This window comes from Pseudopipra pipra, chromosome 2 (assembly GCF_036250125.1).
Source record: "Pseudopipra pipra isolate bDixPip1 chromosome 2, bDixPip1.hap1, whole genome shotgun sequence".
Lineage (NCBI taxonomy): Eukaryota > Metazoa > Chordata > Aves > Passeriformes > Pipridae > Pseudopipra > Pseudopipra pipra.
In genome coordinates this window covers 685,065-705,917 of record NC_087550.1, presented here as the reverse complement: position 1 = coordinate 705,917, position 20,853 = coordinate 685,065, and the positions used below count along the sequence as shown (strand labels likewise).

At 44.4% G+C, this 20,853-nt stretch overlaps 1 protein-coding gene across 2 annotated transcripts in view; it reads left to right on the top strand.

Moving 5' to 3' along the window:
- Positions 1-20,853, top strand: part of UVRAG (UV radiation resistance associated) — a 59,895-nt gene that overhangs the window by 11,529 nt on the left and 27,513 nt on the right. For both annotated transcript variants that reach the window (XM_064642743.1, XM_064642752.1), the window contains exons 2-12: positions 671-788; positions 2,139-2,173; positions 2,999-3,160; positions 3,461-3,535; positions 4,560-4,645; positions 13,540-13,645; positions 14,491-14,617; positions 15,557-15,641; positions 16,087-16,174; positions 16,744-16,804; positions 18,424-18,589. In XM_064642743.1, the coding sequence (XP_064498813.1) occupies positions 671-788; positions 2,139-2,173; positions 2,999-3,160; positions 3,461-3,535; positions 4,560-4,645; positions 13,540-13,645; positions 14,491-14,617; positions 15,557-15,641; positions 16,087-16,174; positions 16,744-16,804; positions 18,424-18,589 (1,109 nt within the window). The remainder of the gene's footprint in view (positions 1-670; positions 789-2,138; positions 2,174-2,998; positions 3,161-3,460; positions 3,536-4,559; positions 4,646-13,539; positions 13,646-14,490; positions 14,618-15,556; positions 15,642-16,086; positions 16,175-16,743; positions 16,805-18,423; positions 18,590-20,853) is intronic.

Genomic DNA, 20,853 nt, shown 5'->3' with positions numbered 1-20,853 from the left:
GAAATCACTTAAACTAAAGATTTTAGTGATGAATTTTAGTGTATTCAGTCCAAGAGAAAAGGACTCTCATCCAAGCAAATGGTAGCTGACAGACATCTCCGAGTTCCCTGTGCCCTTCGTTTTCCCTGAGAATCTTGGTACGTCCTTGTGATGCACTTCAGTCTCAGGTTGTTAGAGCAGTTTCCAGGATCACTGTGAAATAAGGAGGCTTTGTCCAGCCAGTTCCTTACAGCTCTGCCTGAGGAGGTGCTTTATGTTGGAGCTCTTTGTCCAGTAATTCTTGTTGGAAATAGCGGAGGCTGGGAAATGTTTCCAGTGGGGTGATGGGGAACATCTGGGTGATGCTGCTGCTGTGCTTGGAGCTGAGAGTGTCACAGCTTTGACCCTGCCTGAATAGTTGGTTTAGACATGTGGAATAAGAATGATGTAAAGGACACGAGTGAGAATAGCTTGTCTTGAGTATCAGCGTTGCTTAATCCCAGCTCGTAGGTGCTCATTGTTTGGCTGCATCCCTGCTGTTCACACTCACCAGGAGCCTTTGGTGGGCTTTCTTGTGACAACAGCACTCTGGGAGCCCTTAAAACGTTTTGCTACAAAGCAGTGAAGGGGTTCAATTTCAATCTAAGGAAGTTCTTGGGCTATTTAGGGGTTTTTTTCCCCTTGTTTTCAGCGCCGGCTGCGTCACCTGCGGAACATCGCTGCCCGCAACATCATCAACAGGAACGGGTACCGCCTCCTGGACACCTACTTCACCCTGCACCTCTGTGACAGCACCAAGATATACAAAGGTAACCAGGCTTCCCTCAGCCTCCCTGCCAGTTGGTCTTTGAGTTCTTGTGACAGGAATTCTCTCACTTTTTTCCCCGCCTTGCCGACCCGCTGCCGTTATTTCCATCACCTTTGTAACTCTGCAGAAGAGCCCTTCGGTTCCCTCAGCCTCCCCAAAGCCCTCAGTGTGAGCAGCCAGGCCAGCAGAACAGATGACAGGTTTGGCAGAGCCTCTGGAGCCAGCCCCCACTGATAATTTGAGAAGTTGGGAACTTCCAAGGGCCCAGAAAAGTGAAAGGGTTTGGAGCCGTGGTTGCCTGTTGTGAGGGAGGGCGTTCCACTCGTGCCCAGCAGTTATGTTGCAGAGCAGACACCAGCACTTATCCCAGTTTTCCAGGACTAGCATAGTCAGCCAGTGACATGGAGCAACCTGTTGTGCTCTGGGTCACTGTGTGGGAGTGTCACACCTCGTGTCTCTTCATGCTTTGCTTCCCACTGCAGTGTGTGGTTCTTTGTTGTTGGTAGAAATGCATTTTTATGCTCCTTTTGATATGATCAACAGTAGTTGGAGGTGAATTCTGGTTTTCTCCTAGTTTTTTTTTTTCACCTGGCACAGTTGAGCCTTGTTTGTTTCCCAGAGCTGCTGTTTTAGCAGGATAAGAACACACAACTTGAGCTTGTTCCTTGGACTTGTGGTGGTTGGTTGAACCTGTGACTAAGGACTGTTTGTAGGGGCTGTTCTGCACTGCATGAAATCTTTATCCTTGGCCTCCAGTGGGATGGATGTTGTACAAAATCTGTATTCCAGCCTCTAGAGCTGTCTGCCTGAGGACTTCAAGCTCTCACTTTGGCTGGGAAAGCCAAGGTCCATGTGTCAGCAGTTGCTTATTCCCATTTAAATCCAGGGTTGTTGGCACCTGTGTCAGATAACTTGGCAGTTCCCTCTCCAAGCTTCTGGAATTCTCTCTTTGGGAAAGCTCTGCAGTTATTTTATCTGAGCTGAGCTGTCCCAGGAGGATGTTGTGTGACAAACCAGTCACTTGGCAAATGTCATCCAAATATTGTTAAGTACTGGGGCATGTTCCTTCCCCGGAAACCGAAGCAGATTTTCAGAATTATCATGGGGATGAAGATGAAATGCTAAATTTAAATAATGACTTGTAATAAATTACTGCTCCACACTTGATTTAGTCAAAAGCATGACTGCATTTCAAAGTCTTTCTCCTGAATCTGTTACTGATAAACTAGACCCACTAGCATTTGTCTTTCCTGAGTGTTACTTTTTTTGGCTTTTTCTATTTCAAGTACTAAGATTTGTATCAGTGTTTAAGCTAATCTAAAGGTATTTTTTTTTACTCCTCTTTCTTTAGAATTTTACAAGAGTGAGGTGATCAAGAATTCTCTGGTAAGTTATTTTAATGCGGAAAAACTTCCTTTTAAAACTTATTTATTTAGTGCCAGCATATTGGTTTCTCTGCTGAATATCATAACTCTTTCATGTGTCTTTCCACTCTTCAGTTCTGGGAGCATCATGTTGTTCTCCCCCTTCTCATGAGGTTGGAATAGGGAGTTACTGAGTAGTAGAAATGCTGATTTCTTTGAGCATCTGTGTGTTGTGTAGGAGAACAGTAAGAAACGTATACCTGGATATATATAAACATGTGTATTCATTGAAGAGCTAATAGCTGTAAGAAACTGAACTTGGTAAACATCTTAAGTTTGATAAATTTTCAAGTTTAGATCAGCAAAGGGGCCAGAACTGAACACTTTATTACAGCTGAGAAGAAAGTGAACAAATACATCAACAAGTTCTGTAAACTTAATTGCTGGGGGATAGATCAGCATTTAACTTTTGCAATATAAGCTGTACCCTGGTTCTCAGAAGCTGAATTGTAAATAGGAAAGGAATGTTACTTCCACTTTGAAATGTCCTGATTTGGCTGAACTGAATTAGTAAATTCTGCAGTAGAATCTTCAGTGTTTTGTAGTGGAAGGAAGCAGAGCCCACTCTCTGTTTCTGATGTAGCTTTTAACCCAGGCATTCTCTCCAGAGAAGGAAGCAGCAGAGCCTGTTGGCCTCAGCTCTGTGTGAACCTTGAAATGGCTGCTGTTCCTCATTATTTAGATTTTTTTAAAAATCTTTGATGTATACTTTGCTACTTTCTGAATTATCAACTTTTGGGCTACTTTGAGCTTGTTTAAATGTATTTCTCCGTCTTTGACTACTCAGAATCCAACCTGGAGGAGTCTGGACTTTGGGTTGATGCCTGATCGTCTGGATACCTCTGTGTCTTGTTTCGTGGTGAGGATCTGGGGTGGCAAGAAGGAGCATTTCCAGCTTCTGATTGAATGGAAGGTCAACCTCGATGGCCTGAAGTACTTGGGCCAGCAGGTAATGGGAAAACAGGTTCTTCCTCAACTTTTTACTCAAGGAATCAAAGCATCTGGATGAATTCATATCTAGAATGCTAAGAAAGAAGATGAAAGTGTTTGAAGGATGTGTTTTAAAGTTTGATTGCAGATATTCGTGTCAGTTCTACCTCAGAGCTTACCAGGCTTGAATTCATTTTTCCCCGGGGTTTTGTGTGCCTGCAGAATTGCAGGTGATGAAAAGCTGCAATTTGTGTTTGTTTGCTGTGGAAAGCTGTAGTGAGCTGGCTGTGAACTGCTTTGTTTCCTTCCCTTCCTACAGATCCATGCCAGAAACCCAAACGAGATTATTTTTGGTCTCCACGATGGTTATTACGGAGCCTCATTTGAACAGAAGGTGAGGGTGTCTTGTGTTTGTTCTGGCTTGTTGGTGCTGGTGGCAAGCTGAAATTCAGCTTGTAAGCTTGATTTTTCACACTTGGATGCTCAGAACATTAAAATGCTTCGTTTTGAGAAAAAAATACTTCTTTGACGTGACAGATAAGAAGTATCATCTTGCCCTCGGTTTTGCAGGGCTGTCTGAGATGTCTTGAAAAGACTTAGTGTAGCATTTGAAGTCCAAAAAAAATCTCTGGTTACTGAAAATAAGCTTTGACTGTGTTCCTTGAGGCAGACATATTGCAAATGCTGTAGCTGTTAAGGCTCCTTTATGTGGCAAATATAAAACCACATTCAATTTTGGTTATTGGTCCGAACCCTGGAGTTTGTAGCTCCTTAATGGGAAGCTGTTTATTCGCTCTGTTTCAACTGTTTCACCCCAAGTTGTTTTCCCAGAGGACTCACTATAGTATTTGTGCCTGTCCAGCCAATATTGTCACTGATTATTTACCTCACTGATGATAAAAAAGTTTAAATTTGCCTGTTGTAAGCAGTGCATCTGACAGAGGTTTTTTTAATCCCAGATTGCTGGAGGCAGTACTGTGGTATAGATAGTTTGTATAAGGAGTCCCTGGCTGGAGGGGAAGTGCCTCCTTGGCACACAGCCTATGCCTATTATTTTTTTAATTATTTTTTTTAATCAGCTAGATCCTGGCACACTTAATTATTACGAGTCATTATTTAGGTGTGACCATGTTTTTGGTGGTGGGGAGTGTCTGCTGTGTGGCCTGTGGTTAACACAGTTGTGAGGAGATGTTAACAGGTAACTGCATTTCAACACCACCTGTATGGAAGCTGCCTGATAGGTCTTGTACACCTTTATAGGCAAGCGGTGTTATTGCCACCTCGAGTTGTTTCATAAAATTATGAAGACATTTAAAGTACATTAAATGCCAGGTCATTTGTTCAACCAAAAGTGCATGCTTTTGGTCAAGGTGGAAAATTTTTTGGTTCTTAAATGCCTGTTGTTTCCTTGCCTTAAGGATCACTCAGGTACCCTGAAGAACAGTCTCCTCCAGGTGGATCAGAACTGTGTCCGTAACTCTTACGATGTCTTCTCTTTGCTTAGGTAAGGCTTTTGGTAACACCCTGTGTAGCTACTGAAACTTCTTTAATTTGGGTGTGGAAGGAGCCTTTCTGAATATAAAAATCCCCCCTGTTCTGGTGTGGAATGTGCAAAGGAGATCCTGAGGTCAGGCCAGTTTCCTGCTGGTGTCAAGGAGATGGGCCTTGGTGCCTGCACGTTCCGTGGTGGTCGCTGGGCTTCTGCCACAGGGATGTTTGAGAGCTCTGAGCAGGGGCTGGCTGTGGAGCTGGACAGGCCTTGTGGATGTCAAAATCATGGAGCTTCTCTGTTAGAAAGCTTCTGTGGAAAGCCCCTGCTCTGTCCTCCTCAACAGCATTAAAATTGATTTAAATAAATGAGAACAGACCCAGTTACTCCAGCACATGTGTGGCATAAAAAAGCCTACAGTGTTTTTTTTTTTTTTTACTTTTGGGTGGTTACTTAGATGTCTCTGATTGTAAAAAACCATGAAATGCTAATAAAAACATAAGCAAGATGTCCTTTTTCAGATCTGCTTTAATTATAATAGCTTAAGAATGTTATTTATGGAGAAGTATAATGGAGGTCCACCACTGTCAGTAGGTTGAGAAATCTGTATGTAAAAGGCACTTTATAAGGCAGGTTCTGCAGGAACAGCACTAGATGTGCTGTGAAGGAAACCCTTGAAAGAGAAATGTTTAACATGCTTTCAAAAGTCCTTGGAAAAATGCAGTTGACTTTTTTTTTAACCCAGGTTGAATCATTCCATAGTGCTGACAGTAGGTGTCAGTGTTGCCTGTCTGAAGAAAGGGGTAGGAAAAGTTAACTCGAGGTTGCTTATTCAGAAGTCCTTATTTTGTAAGCTCTCTTAAAGTGTGAATGTGCTGTTCCTTGATTCTGTAAAGCATATTTAAACTGAGGGCTGCTTTCTGACTGTCTGTTCCTGTGCCTTTAGTGGGAAACAACCCGGGGGGTGTCAGGAAGTTCTGCTTTCGTTCTGGCACAGTCCATTAGCAGAGGACTCTTGTGCCACCAAACATAAAATCTTTGTTAAATAGAAAGAAGCAAACATGTGCAGCTCACCCTGATTGCTTTATTCACGTGTTTTTCACATTTCTGGTGCACTTCCATGGAGTATGGACATACTCCATTAAAAACAGGTTCTGGCCCAACCCTTTGCCCCTGGGAAAACGTCACAGTGAGAGTTTGTGTGGCTGATCTCTGTATCAAAACTGCTTTGGGGGGGAAGAAGTGATGGCACTGTTTTCCTCAGAAGCTAAAACTTGTGGATAGGCCTGAATGGAAAGCACGTGCTCAGCTCAAATTGTGTTGGTTTAAAAAAATTAATGAGCAATGACAGCGTGTGTGAGCAGTAGAACTTCTTTTGTCTGTTGAATCAAAGTAGCACCTGTGTGCTCAGGTGCTGCCTTACAGGGATTTACAAGTTAATTAAACAGGAGGAAAAGTTTAGGTGCAAAGCTCAGCTTTACACCAGGATGTTCTGGGCACCTTTGCAGCCCAGGAACCTTCCTGTTCCAGGGCAGGGACAAGATGCTCAGGTGGACATGAGGTTGCTAATAAGTTGTTTGTGGCACGTGGAAGGGACTGATGTTCTTCCAGCCACTGGCTTTTAAAAGGGCTCACTGACAAAACCTGGAAAAGCTCCAATTTTGAGGTTTTTGTTCCTTGTCAGATTTCCTGAAGAGAGGTCACTGAAAGACTTTTTCTAAATATTATGTTGCTGGTAGTAATGGGTTGTGCAGTAACGTGTTTCACCTTTCACACAGAGCTCAGGAAGGGCCAAATTCATCTGAGCTCATGTTCTGGACGTGTCTCCATAGTCAAGTTCTCAGCACGTTTGCAGCACTAATGGGAATAGGTTTATATTTAGTGTTCTCTTGGTTTTCTAGCCTTTCTTTTCTTTAAGCTTTGAAAAAAACAGACCTTTCAGTATTAAGTGGTGTTGGGAAGATGAGATGTCACTACAGAAGGGGCTTAAAATCCTATATATTAAAATTTTGCTTCAGTTTTAAATACAAGAACTAATACAGTGTATTCTGCAGCTTTTCCTTGATGATACTTAGAGAGCAGTTGGCCTGTGCAAGTATGTGAGTGCCTGAAATCCTCCCAAATCCTGCCTGGAGACAAAAAGTGCTCTAAGGACTAGTGAAGATCTGCCCCTTTGAAGTTCAGCTTCATATGCTTTTATCTCTGCAGTCAGAGCTGCTCTCTGTGGTTTAACCATCCCTTCAGCAGATGGCATGGCATGTTTGGGGGATTTACCCAGCCAGTTAGGCCAGGTTGAAAACATTTTGGTTGTATTTTTGTTCAAAAAAAATAGTGGTTTTTAACAACAACATCATCATCATCATCTGCTATTGGTGCAATTTGAGTGCTGGATGGGTAGAAGAGCAGCTCCAGGCAGCTGCTGTAATATTGCTGGAATCTAATCTGGCTGAATTTGATTTAAGTAATATTTCTAGGTGTTAATCTGTCACAGGGCAGGGTAGGGGTCAAGTGACAGGCCTTGCTCTGGGGTTTGCCATTTGTAATACAACTGCTCATGTAAGGAAGAGTGTTTGTCTTATCACTGAAGAGAGATTATTTAAGAACACAAATGTAGGTATCATTTGTCTGGGGTCTGAAATGCTGATGTTCATAAAATCACCTTCAAGTGAGCAAGCCTAAAACACGGGGACATGATATCAAGTCAGCTTTTGTTTAGCCCTGCTTATCTTAGGGAAGATGCTTTTAAATAGCTGTGCTGCTTGTGTTTAAATTCCTCCAACTTTATTAGAACTTTTACAAGTGAATCTCTGAAACTGGAAATGGAGACAACACAGCTGGTCAGTGTAGGCAGCTGTGGTGGGGAAATGCTCATTGGTAGCTCTGAGTAGTTTGTCTGAGACACCAGTCAGTGGGACTGTGTGTGCCAAATGCAGGAACTGCCCAGTTGTTTAGTGGGGTGAAAAGGAGGGAAAGCAGGAAGAAAACTTGCTCTTATCAGCTGCTCTCTAACTTCATCTGATAACAAACCCCGGGGTGAGCCATGCAAAGCTGTACTGCCTTTGAACTTCCCGGAGTCCTCTACGTTCATCCTCATCTCCGTGGAAGAAGTGAATCCAATGGAGCTGGGCAGCATCTGGGACTGCATGGAAATAGAGCTGCTTTTTGCTGCCCTGTCCCTCGTGGCATTTTGGGAGATGCAGGGAGAGAAGGGGAGCCAGGAGAGAGTTAGTTAAATTTTAAAACATGAACTGACATCTCCTGTTTTTAGCTTTTCCCTTTGCTGTCCTTTCCTCAGAGTAGGGCCCCAACTCATAGCCATGAGCAACCCCTTTCTCAGTGGTGCAGTTATCTCCTGAGGAGATGGTGTGGATGTTCTGGGAAAGGTGCTCTTGCAGTGCCTTGCTCCAGCTGTTCCTGTATCTTGGCAATGAAACTGCTGGCTCGTGTTGCAGACTTTCAGATTTCGTGTTGCTGCTGCTGCTGCCACGCCCCTGGTCCAGCCAGTGTGGAAATACAAGTGTGGGATGGGTTGTAGGATTCCTCTCACCTGACCTGTGCTCTGAAATCACTCAGTTCCTCTGCCAGAGCATCGCTCTGCTGGTGATAAGTGTGGTTGGTTCTTTGTGATGGCCAACTTTGATGTTTCTAAACAGGAAACATTTGCACCTGCAAGACTTGGCCCTTTGTCCTGTAGGGGCAGCCAAGGCCAGGCAGGGCATCCCTTGGCTTTGGGCAGGCAAACCCAGGATGGATGAACAGGAGCTGCAGTCAGACCTCTCCAGTGTCTCTGTGCCTGATTAATTAGCTCTGAGATAGATGAACATTACTGCAAGTGTCATCCCTCTTGGCCTGGAAACCACATGGGGTGGAACTGTGGGGTGGTGGCTTCCCAGGAAGCAGCAAAGGAGGTGGAAACCGGGATGGGAATTTTTTTTCTGAGGGGTTCCTTAGGGATTTTTTACTTGTGGCATCAGGCTTTTGGACAAACATATTCCCAGGGGTTCTCCATGTGTGGTGCTGAGCTGTGTGGGAGCTGAGGCTGCTCAGTCAGCACAGGGGTCCGTTTCCAAGCCTGGCTGTTGCCAGGAGCTGCAGCGGAGAGCGCCGTGGGTCACGGCCAGGGGAAACAGCCCGTGGAGTGTCAGAGAGGGGGAGTCCTTTGTGTGCTCACTGCAGGGCTCAGCCTGCTGCTGCTCTCATCTTCAGGTGCCATGTGGAACAAACCACCCCTGCAGGGGCAGGGTTTTGGTGTGAACGGGGCAGGCATGTTGCCAGCTCTTGGCCAAATTTGAGTTCAGAGCACTTCTAAAAGAGAAAATACACAAAGCTGTGCAGAACTTCAAAAACAGCTTTGTTCTGCCTCTCTCTGTTTGTGACAGTGTGTAAAAGATGGTGCTAATGAAGCAAAGTTCAATTAGATGAGAAGTCAGAACACAGTCCTGCACCTTTTCCTGGCTCTGTTAGAATTGGTGAAAAACACCATGTCAGAGAATCATCCAACAGTTTGGGTTGGGAGGGACTTTTAAAGACTTGTGCCATGGGCAGGGACACCTTCCACTGTCCCAGGTGGCTCCAAGCCCTGCCCAGCCTGGCCTTGGACACTTCCAGGGAAGGGTAGGGAATGCACCAATGTCTGAGGAGCTGCAGAACCCTCCTGTGAGCGTTCTGACCATCCCTGGCAGGTGGGACATCTCTCTTCTCTGCTGCAGCTGCAGGATTCTGCTTCTCTTGGAAGTAAGTTTAGATTGGAGTGTGGGGGTGGCTTCCAGGAAAAGTGCAGCAGTTGCAGCTTTCAAACATGAGTCACCTGAACATTGGCTGGTGTTCCTCCTCCTCCTCCCTGCATGGGTAAGGCCTGTGTGCTGTTGTCACAGGCACCTTGTCACTTGTGTGGCCAGTGACTGGGGGAACACAATCAAGTGGAGAGCGACTGTTTCCCTTTGTGGGTGGAACCTGTAACCCATTCAACCTGAATTTGTGCATCTTCCTTTTCATTGTGCAGTGAACTCCAGCCTTAGTCTTGCTCACTGTCTGAGCAGGAATTGAAGCTTCTCTTAAAGTTTGTTGGCCAAAGGCAGCTGGATTGTGCTGGTGTCACTGTCCTGCTGGCAGGAGTTAGCATGACGTGTTTATGCACTTGGGAAATCTGATTTGCATCTAATTGACCTTTCTACTAAACACAGTGTCTGGAGTGTGATCTTTTCTGCTCTGGCAACAAGGTTTTTGTAATCACAAACTGAGACAGAACAAACAGAAACTTCCTCTGTTACTTGCCACAAATACATTTGTTCTTTGAGTAATAAAATCAACCCATAAATGCATCCCAGCACTGGAGTTAATCTGTGAATTGGAATAAGAGGACTAGAGACATCTCAGGTTTTGTGGCTTCACTTCTGGAAAAATTGTTTGAGCTTCCCAGTAAGATTCTTCTGTTCCCTTCATGCCCTGGGAGTATTGAAGGTGATCTGTGTCCTACCTGCTTCCCTTAAATCCTCCTCACACTGCAGGCCTGGACCTGCCCTGCTGCCAGTGTGATAGACGTGTTTTTTCCTTTTCTTCTCCTTTTCCAAATGGCTCAAAGCATCCACTCCTGCAGTGCACAAATCCACGTGGACTGGGTCATTCAAAAGCTTAACTGGAGTCTTGCACATGCAAGGCTCAAATGGAGACTCACATGTCAGCATGGGGCTCACATGTGACTCACAGGTAAGACTCAAAACAGTTTGGGAGAATGCTGGAAAGTTATCTCTGCTGTCCTGGGTGAGTTTCTGACAGCACTGGCTCTTGGAGAGGTTTAATGTCATAAATGAGTAAGTCAGACTTGCATTTTATTCTTTTCTTACTCCCTACTGTCTTCTCTTGCCCTACATCTGCTTTTGACAAATTGTAGGTATAGGTTTCTGAGGAAATTGGAAAGGGAGTATATGATTATAAATTAGAAAAATTTTTCTTGTGGGAAAGCAGATGTAGCAAATGATGGTTTAAGGGGTTATGTAAAAAATACTTTATAGCTGGCTGGCACTCTCCACAATCCAATTTCTGGGTTGATATTAAGTAGTGTGCATTCCAGGTTTTATATTTAATGGGAAGGCCTTAGCTTATTTTTTCTTTAATAATAGGTTTGGGTACTTTACTTCCAGGATCCTACATCTCACTTCTTGCCAGGATTGTTCCATTCTATTTTCTAAATCCCTGGTAGTAATTCTCAGTTTAAATTTAGTCTCGCTGTAAACTAAGGTTGTTCTGGCAAATAAGACCAGAGGCATTTATTTCTCTTGTGAGAAGTAGCTGTAGTATGTGACTGCTGTAATTAATTGATGTATTTATGGCTTAAGGGTCCTGTACATGAAAAATCCAGATGTGGCTGATAGAAGCAAATAGATATTTGGAGTGGATGATAGAACTGCAAAATCATGTATCAAATGTCTAATAAAGCCGAGGCTCTTTCATTAATGTAAATACAAGCATATGTGAGCTTAATAGGCACAAGTCTCACTGCACTCCAGCTTTCAGGTTGTTACAGATTGCAGCCAGCAAGGAACTTGCTCTGTGAACCAGTAAATCACTGCTAATGCACGACCAGGAGGGACCAGGACACTGCAGCCTGTCTGAAAGGGCTTCAGCCGAACCTTCCAACTTAGTGCAGGCTGAAAGACAGTAAAGGTGTTGTTCCAGCACATTCCTGGGTTGTACAGTCAGGTTCTGTTGGGCCAGTGCACTGTGCAGGCCTGCAGGTCAGGAAAACTGATTGATCTCCTTGATTCTTGTGGCAAAGAAATCCTGCCATGGGAAGAAGTCTAAAACTTGCCCTCCAGGGCAGTACCCAAACTGAACTGACTGGCAGAACATTGGATGCTGGAATTGTTTCAGATCTTCCAGCCAAGGGAGAAGGGGGCCTGTGGGCTTAGATATTTTTTTATTTTATTTTATTTTATGGGGAAGCAGGGAAGCCATTGGATGTCAGACTTGAAAAGCCTTGAAGAAAGAACCCAAACAGCCTGTATTTCAGGAACTTGGGATCTAGCAAGTGAAGGGGAGAGATGTTGAGGTTATGCCTGCTGCTTCTTCCTAGACCGAGTAGGGATGCAGCTTTTGTTGGGCTCAGCTTACAGTGTGGCTTATGTTTTTAATCTGTCTCACTGTCTCCTAGACTTCCAAAGGAAGGGAGGGTGTTTTGTTTCCTCTCCCTTTCCCCCATCTCAGAGAGCAGGTGATATGAGGCTGGAAGTGGAGCAGCAGCCCCGTGGATCCCCACCTCGGGTCCATCCGAGGGCTCAGGAATTTTAATGTCCGCTCTGCTTTCCGGTTTTTCCCAGGCAGCAGCGTGGAACTGGCTGAGGTTGGACAACTGCACAGCAGCTCTGGGGGCCCCAGGCAGTAAATCTGTCCCACTTCCCCTTCCAGTTGCTGTGCTGCTGGCTGACAATGGCTGGGAGCTCTGCAGACACGGGCTGACGACACTGTTGGCTGAACCATCCCTTCAGAAGGGCTGGAGTTTCTGCTGGAGCTGCCTTGGCTCTCCCAGCCCCAGAGGAAATTTGGTAGCAGGCTAGTGACCTCTTGAAGCCCTCAGTTAGCTTCTTAAGTGCTGTGGATGTGATAATTTTAATAAAATATATTGAAAAATGAAGTCTTGAACAATGTAGGAAGAATCCTGCCTTGGCTGATGGCACGTGGGTTGTGCCATCCGTGGGCTCAGCCTTGGCACTTCCTAAGCCAGGCTGCTCAAAGCACAGCTTGGGCTGACTTTAGGCTGGAGCACTGGACCTGCATTCAGCCTAGAAATGGGAACAAGGTGCAGTCAATTTGGGTTGGAGTTTCTCTCCATTCGTTCTCTATAAATTTGAATCCAGATTTATGGTGTCAGCTTGCTGATCTCCATCCACTGCTGCAATCATAATTGCTTCCACCAAGGGCTGTCTTGTGCATGCAGAAATGATGGACAGAATTTCCATGCTGGCATTCCTATGGCTTAGTTTGTATTCCCCTCGTTGGATGACCACAGATTTCCACGTGGGGACTGGTTTTGGCTGGGAAAGGGAGATTTCTGTTCATAGTTGCTGCTTTTGTGACATGGAGTCCCTAAAATTTTCATCTTGGAAGACTTTAAGTTTGGATGCGGTCGTGTTCCTCCTGTTACCATTTGAAAGTTCTTGGAACAGCAGTGAACATCCTGGGATTGAGTCAGGCAGTGTCAGAAAATGCTCTGCCTTGCAGTGGAAATGGCACTGTTTGGCATCAAGGCAGCCAAGTTTCACTGCTGGGGTTTTACAGTGCAAGAAATGGCTGGATGATGTTTGGCTTAAAAAGAAATCCAGTTCTTATTAAAAGCAGACTTGATTGCAGAGCGGTTTTTATAGGTTGGGGTATATCTTTAGATGTCAATTCACCCAGCTTGAAGCAGTATTCCACAATATGGATTGTTTTGAGGAGTCAGCCTGAATGGATGTTTGTTCCTTATACTTGGGCAGGGGGAGAAGAACTTAGTTATTAACAACCTACGAATTTTGTAGTGAGAATTGATCAAATCACTGCGAGGAGCTCACATGGCAAATGACCTTCCTGACAATTTATCAGTTACCTAAATCACAGGATGCTGGGAGCTGAAACACTCTTTCAGTGAGTAAAACACCTCCCAGCAGTCAGGATTTGCTGCCTCAGTGTCGGGATGTGAAAACTTGTAAAACTTTCTCTTAATCACGTGACGGACTAAATGGAGAAAGTTCTCCCAGTGTAAAATGAGATGGAAAGGCAAGTGTCACTCAGTTATTACTCTTTGCCTAAAAGTTTTAGCTTTGGGTAAGGCTTTCTTGGTAAGAAAACCTTCCAGACTTTTGGGAAGTGTGGGATAGAAGCCTCAGCCCCTGCTGCAGGACGTGCCACAGCTGTAACTTCTCTTCTCCCTGCAGGCTCCACAGAGCCCAGTGTGCAATCAAACAGACTCAGGTAACTGTGCAGAGGATAGGGAGGGAGATTGAAGAGAAGCTGAGATGCACATCCACACGGAACGAGCTGGTATGTTGGGTTCATTACAACCTCCTTTTGTGGGCAGTCTGGCTGATGTCTTCATCCTAAGCTTGGCTTTTTTTAACACTTGAACTTAAAATCTTTCTTCAGACCTGTCATTTCAAATGGGAACTCACCTGAGGGCTGTGTGATGTAATGACTGTGAGTTGTGTGTGGTGCTCAGCTGGACTGAGAGACTGCTTAGCCTATTTTTACCTTTTTTTTTATATGCTATAAAAGCATAAACATTGCACAGTGCACGGAAGAGGCTTTTCAGGAAAAACAAACTTGTAATGATTTAGATCAATCTTGACAGGAACCTGTGGTGGATTCAGGGTGAGGTGAGTCTACTGGCTGTACCTTGCTGCACCCCAACTCCCTTTGGATGAACAGAATTCCTGCCAAAGCTGTCACTCAAGTGACATGCTCGTTTTAAGCAGGAATTGTACTGGACCTTGCAATAGCTTTTGACAGTTTGTTTTGCCTGCCCTCTTCCCCTCTGCAGAAGAGCCTGTTGGCACTGGTTTCTGCTTTCTGCCCAGCAAAGCTGGGCTCAGCTCAGAGCAGTGGGTTTGACAGAAAAGATGTGGCCCGTGGTGACTTCCTTGCATTGGTGCTCACTGGCACAGTGTGTGTGTGGGACATGGATGAGTTGCTCTCCTTCCAAAGCAGAAAACCATCAGAGGCTTTGGGAATCTGTTGCCTGTGGTAATCTGTGAACTCAGCCTTCAGGCACTAATCTGGCAGGCACTAATCTTGTCCTGTTTATTCCTTCCCTCCCTTTTTCGTGGAACTGCTTCCCTGCAGAAAAACTTGCCTTCTTTTATTTTTTGACTCTGTGTTTCTCCCAACAGAAGAAGGAGAGTGAATGTTTACAGCTGAAGATCCTGGTGCTACGTAACGAACTGGAGAGGCAGAAGAAGGCCCTTGGTCAAGAAGTAGCCTTGTTGCACAAGCAAAAAAGTAGTTTGGGTGACAGAGGTAAGTGTAGGAACCCTGAGCCTGGTTTATGGTCATGGTGCCCAAAATGGCATGGTTTCTGTTTCAGTTTTATGGTCATGGTGCCCAAAATGGCATGGTTTCTGTTTCAGTTTTGTTTATTGCCTGGCTCTCACGTGCTGTGTTTTTTCTTTATCTGAAATCTGCAGGCAGGTATAATTTCTTCACCATCTGTGTTACACTGAGTTTTGGGCAGCAGTTTGTGGTGTCTTGTTTCTAAATAACTTCTTACTGTGACACCTCTCTAATGTAATCTTTAATCTGTGCTTAATTAACATTTTAGGAGAAAATCAGAAGGGCTGCACTGTAATGCAGTAAACAGTGGCTTTGTAACCTCAGGGGGAAAGTTACTGTTCCTGTGATTAGGATTCCAGTTCAAGTGTTAGGAGAAAAAAATCCCTCTTAATAGCCTGCTATGTAAGTGAAAGGTGAAATGCTCAGTCATCCTGGTATTTTCCTGTACTGGGAAGGTGTCCTGCAGTAAAATGCTGCATCACTGCCCCTTTGGAGCTCACCAAGGCCAGGCTACACAAATGCTTGATCTTGTTGCAGGATTTTTTTGTTGTTTTTTAGAGCCTATTTGAGTCTCAAGTGATGAGTCACTACTAAAATGAGTTTTTTGCCATGTACTTCATCCTGGCTGTGCAAGGGTTGGGGTGCCATGATTCATTCCTGCCCTGCTTGGCCATGAGGGGAACAGGTATGAAAGGAAGCTGAAATTTGGTTGTGTTTGGATGGTGAGTGGGTGCCTGGAGATCCCACTGTGCTGGCATTCCCTGCTTTGGGAGCATAACATGGACAATGGGAAGAGTCAGTGGAGGATTATTGCCAGCATTTGTGTCAGTGTCTACTTTTAAAACTTCTGCTAACTAAGAAAATACCTGATACTATTCTTTTTTTTCCCTGATTCCTCTTGTTTAGAAAATGCATTTGGGACTGAATATGAGAAACTTGGAGAGCACAACGAATCCCTGTGTGAATTAAGGAAGGAATGCACTGCCAAGAGGTAAAAGGGCCTCTGCTTGTTCTGCAGTTGGAAAAGAAACACAAGCTTGAGAGTAGGCCATTGGAAATGGGACTTCTGGCACCAAATCCTTCCTCCTGTGGCCCCAAAACTTCTGTTAAAACATCTCTGCTACAACTTGCAGATATCTAAAGGGAGGATTACCAGTGGCAAGTCTAGAAGAGAAGATGCTTGGTTGCCTGTGTGGGCTCTGATGGGGCTTTTAGGTCTGTTTTAGTGTAACAGCTCTGTAATACCTAATTCTCAGTCAAAAAACCTCTGAAATGTGAGGAACATGTGAAAACAACAACTTCTGCCTGCTGTGGGGCTGTTTTGGGTGGAGTTACCCAGCTTTTGGGGAGGGCAGGGGATACCTGGGGAGCTGCAGGAGGGAGCCTTATTTAAGGCTTTTGAGGGAACTAATGAGTTGGGGATCTCTTTCCCCCAGAGAACAGCTTTTGAAGACAAATGCCCAGCAGACTATTCGATGCAAGCAGCTGCTGTCAGAGCTGTCCTACATCTACCCCATTGATCTGGTATGTGTGCAGCAGCCTAAAAATCTGCCTGAGCTCAAATGAACTCCCTGTTTAGAACAGTGCAAGCAAATGTCCTCTTTTATTCATGATGAAATTTGCTCTTTGCTCATCCTGTGTATCCCAGCTTCTTCTTACACTTGGTCCTTGGATTGCAAACTTCCCAGGGAGGGGTCTCCACTGCAATGGTAGAATAGCTGTAGCTCTAATTTACTGGATATCTGCCACGTTGTTTACAGTGGTGTAAAGTAACCCTGACAGTAGGTGAGCTGAACTCTAACAGAGTGCACAGAAACAGATGTCAAAATGTTGAGCTCTGAAACCTTTTATATAATGATTTAAAATGAAGCTCTTCCTTCTTTAAAAAAGTTGCACATATTTTCTGAGTTTTGTGAAATGTGGGTTAAAATACTGTGTCAAAGTCACTCTGAGTTTAAAAGTGGATATTTAGGTTTTGATTTTGATTTTTTTTTTTTTCATAGCTTTGTTGTCATTGGATTTTATGCAGGTTTTGGTTTTCTGGATGTTATTGTTCCATTCTCACTTTCCGCTGTTGATTTTTAAACTTACAGAATGATCAAAAGGATTACTTTGTTTGTGGAGTCAAGCTTCCTAATTCTGAAGACTTTCAAGGTAGCTGAATATTCTTGATGTAGCTGTTACAGTTAACACTGCTTCTAAATTTCATGGAATCAAGTAAACTGATAGTAATGGCTTGGGATCCAATTTTTTGACCAGAAAGATCTAGACTAGAAAAAAAAACTTAGGAATTATTTATCCCTGCTGCCTTGCTACTGCAGAGGAGGTTTCTGTTGGCTCTTGGAAAAGCACCTCTGTGGCAGGAATCCCCGTTGGGTTTGCTGGAGCTGCTGGTGAAATTCTGGGATAAATACCTCCCCAAAAGGAGCCTGTAAACCTCTGTGACAGTATGGAGTGCTTCACAAGTCAGCTGCTGCTTTAACTGTCGACCCCCATCCTCTTGCAGAGGCCAATATTTCATGTGCCTGTGTGCACAGCAGTTGTACAGGTAACTGCATGCACTCAGCTGCACGTGTTTGGTGGGACTGGAGCTGCAGGAAAATGCCCTGGAGAACTTCCCAGTGTTTGCTCACTCTGGTTTCTTGAGCAAAAACCTCCATCTGTTGTCTGACTCTTTAAAGCCATCCCACAGTAACTAACTTGTACTGACAATATGTATATCAGATGCAGAATAGTGGAGGAGTAATCTTTAAAACAAATTAATTTGTCAGCAGGACAAAACCCAGTCTGCTTCTTTGTTTTCCTGATTGCACTGAGTGTTGTAATGAATCAGTTGGGTAATTCTCGAGGAATCACTGGTGTGCATCTTCTGGCCCATTTTCAGTTTCCTGGTATTAATTCCTTACAAAAGAATTACTAATGCTTTATCCAAGGCTCTAGAAATACTGTATTGTGATGAAGAAGTACTAAGCATTCAGCTTATTGAAACATGCAGTTAAATTTGAAACCTGGCATGGGTCTTATCTCACTCAGTAGGTAACATTTTTTTAAAAAATTACGCATCTGAAGGATCAAAAAAAAAAAAAAATTGATTCCCTAAAAAGCCAGTTTTGCTGCTGGTCCTCTTTGGTTGACTTCCTGGGATTCCCTTGTGCATCAGGAGGGGTGACTCTCGTGGTGTTTGTATCCCCTACAAAGAATTAAAATCAGAGAAAAGGAAAATGAAAAGCCCTGCCGTGGCTAAAGGATGTCATTTGAGTCACCAGACCCGGGTGTATTCCCAGCAGGTGAAGCTCCAAGGTTGAAACCTGAAATGTCAAATTAAAAAGGATACTTTCAACCAAGGGGTTAACCCAAGTTTTTGCAGTTGCTGGCTTGGAGCAGAGCTCCTGCCCTGGGGAGGGTGTCTCTCCAAGTGACCTCACTGGTGGCTGGAGCTCTGCAGCAGTGCAGCCTTCCCCTGACCCTGGCAGTCCACCCACACAAATGCACAAAGCTTAAGGCTTGACTTTTGTCTTGGGAACCTTGTTCCACTTTTCCCATCTTTCCTTGGCCCTCCCCCAGCCAGGCAGTTCAGCTCTGGCAGGAGAACGAGCCGTGACCAGCCTTCCATGGGAGCCAAACACAGGGAGTGCAAAGCTCTCCAAAGTGACTTAAGTGTTCCTAAGTTCTGGTTTCTGAGGGCTGTGTTCACTGTGGTGCTCTCTGAGCAGCAGGGCTGAGCACCAGCATTCCCTGGATCCATCAACAGTGGAATCTCTTTGTCCTTGCAGCCAAGGATGACGGGAGCATCGCCGTTGCCCTGGGCTACACTGCTCACCTGGTTTCCATGATCTCCTTCTTCCTGCAAGTGCCACTCAGGTATCCCATCATCCACAAGGGCTCCCGCTCCACCATCAAGGACAACATCAACGACAAGCTCACCGAGAAGGAGCGAGAGTGAGTATGTTGGGAAGGCACTTCCCTCACAGCAAAAAATCACCACCAAAAAAAACCCCCCACCCTGAGCAGGTTTGGGTGCTCTGAGGTGACACACAATTTGCCTCTCCTTGAAAACAACAAATCAACACTGAAAAAACCCTCACCTTGAACAGTTCTGGGTCCTCTGAAGTGGCAGGGAATTTGAAGGCACTGTTTCCAGTAGTCATTGGAGTTTCTCGTGTAGGAAATTTCTCTGGAAATTCAGCTTTGTTGTTCTCGCCTCTGATTTGGCTTCCAGTAATGCTAGAAAAACTTTTAATAGTGTTTCTTAAAGGTGAGTTTTGGAAAAATTGCCCTTTGTGTTTTGCTGCTGGCTGTGGGAATAAACTGCAGATGGCAAGTGCAGCCTCACTGGGAGCTACTGCCAGTGCTGGGCTGGGGGCAGAGAAACGTGAGGAAACAAATTTTCTCTAATACAGAGGGGTTTAATCCATTGAAAAAGAGCACAGTAAACTGCCACCTACTGTAAATCAGCTTAATGTTCAGTAAAGAGCTTTTTGTTTGCTCTGTAATCGTTGTCTTTCAGCATAAGAATCCAGATCAGGATGGAAGGGGTTTATTGTGCCTAGCTGACAGGATGGGGATGCTTGGAAGGGTCTGATTTCTCTTTGCAGCTTAGTGATTTTGGGCAGGACAGACAAGGTAATTTGCCCTAAGAGTTGGAATCACTCAGGTCTTCTTGTTTTGACACAATAAAATACAAGTACATAATGATGTCTTGCAGAGTAGTTTTGATGCCATTTTAATAACTTGTCCAAACACTTCCTGGGTGACTTAACAGAACATTAGCTTGTTTTGCTTCAGTGTAGGTCTTGAAGCATATGGTCATATCCTTCCTGAGCATCACTTGGAGGAGGATTGCAAACTAGAACATTTATATCTGCAAAACAAATTTCTGAGGAGTAGAGCTGCCTGTGTGTGGGTGTGTAAAGATTAACCCAATTTCCTGTTGTCTGAGACAGATTGGAGGGTTTAGTCCTTCAGGCTACAGCCTTCCAAACCCTCATGACTTAATCCTTGATTTCACAATAGGTTTGTGGAAAGGAGAAAGTTTAGCTAAGAGTATGAATCCCTGTTGGGCCATTTACCTGTGTTCTGCAAGATTTTTTCAGGATTAGCTCCTGCCTGAGAATCTTCTCTTCCCAGCTATTGGAGAGACAATCCCACCAACTCTCAAAGGACTTTGGTTACTACAGAAAACCTCAAATGTCATAAATTGCAGTTTTCTTTCTGAACTAATGGTTCACGTTTCTCCCTTGCTCCTGACTGCACTGAGCACAGCAATTAACATGCATTATTAAATTTCTTTATTTCAGTCACCTGTCCTTTAGCAGCTTTTCAAACTCCAACATAAACTGTTGAGTAATTGCAGTGAGGTAATCCCTGTATTTAATCTTTATTATAACACATACATCCTGATTACTGACTATGTTAAACATTTTACTTGGCTTTGTACTTCTTTTTTTTTTTGATGGCAGAGTTGCCCCGAGATCCTTATTAGGAGCTTCCAGAAGTTGTGCTTTGGGGGGGAATAGCTGAGTTTTTCACTCCAGAGCAAATTAATAAGTAAATGTGTGTATTTTAAAAGTTATAATGTATAAAGATTTTACTACACTTCCAAGTTTCTTTTCTCAGTGCTCTGGTCTGGTTGGCAAGGGGGTGTTGGGTCATAGCTTGGACTCCATGATCTTGGAGGTCTTTTCCAACCTTAATGATTCTGTGATTCCTGAGGGTGGAATGAGGTGTGGAATGACTGCCATGCAGTGTATGGTCAGCCCTGTAATCATAGGGATATCAACTTTTAGAATCCATTCAGTAAGTGTGTTCTTCTTTATTCAAAACATAGTTTTGGTACTACTAAAACACGAGGTTTTCTTCATGGGAGGGCTTGTCCAGCCCTGGCACAGCTGCCCAGGGCAGTCCCCATCCCTGGAGGGATTCAACAGCCCTGTGGATGTGGCACTTGGGGACACAGCTCAGTGCTGGGGAATGGTTGGGTTTGGGTCATTCTTAAAGATCTACCAACCTACATGATTCTATGGACATATAACTCCCAGATTTGAGCTCCCTGGGACAGCAGCTTGTTCCTCTGTGCAGTGACAAGCAGCATGTTTGCAGATTAAACCACCTCAGTTCCTTGGCTCTGCTCTGGTGCAACTGAAACCTAACACTTCATCACATTCTCATCAGCAGCGTGAGAATGCTGGGATTAAACTCTTTCT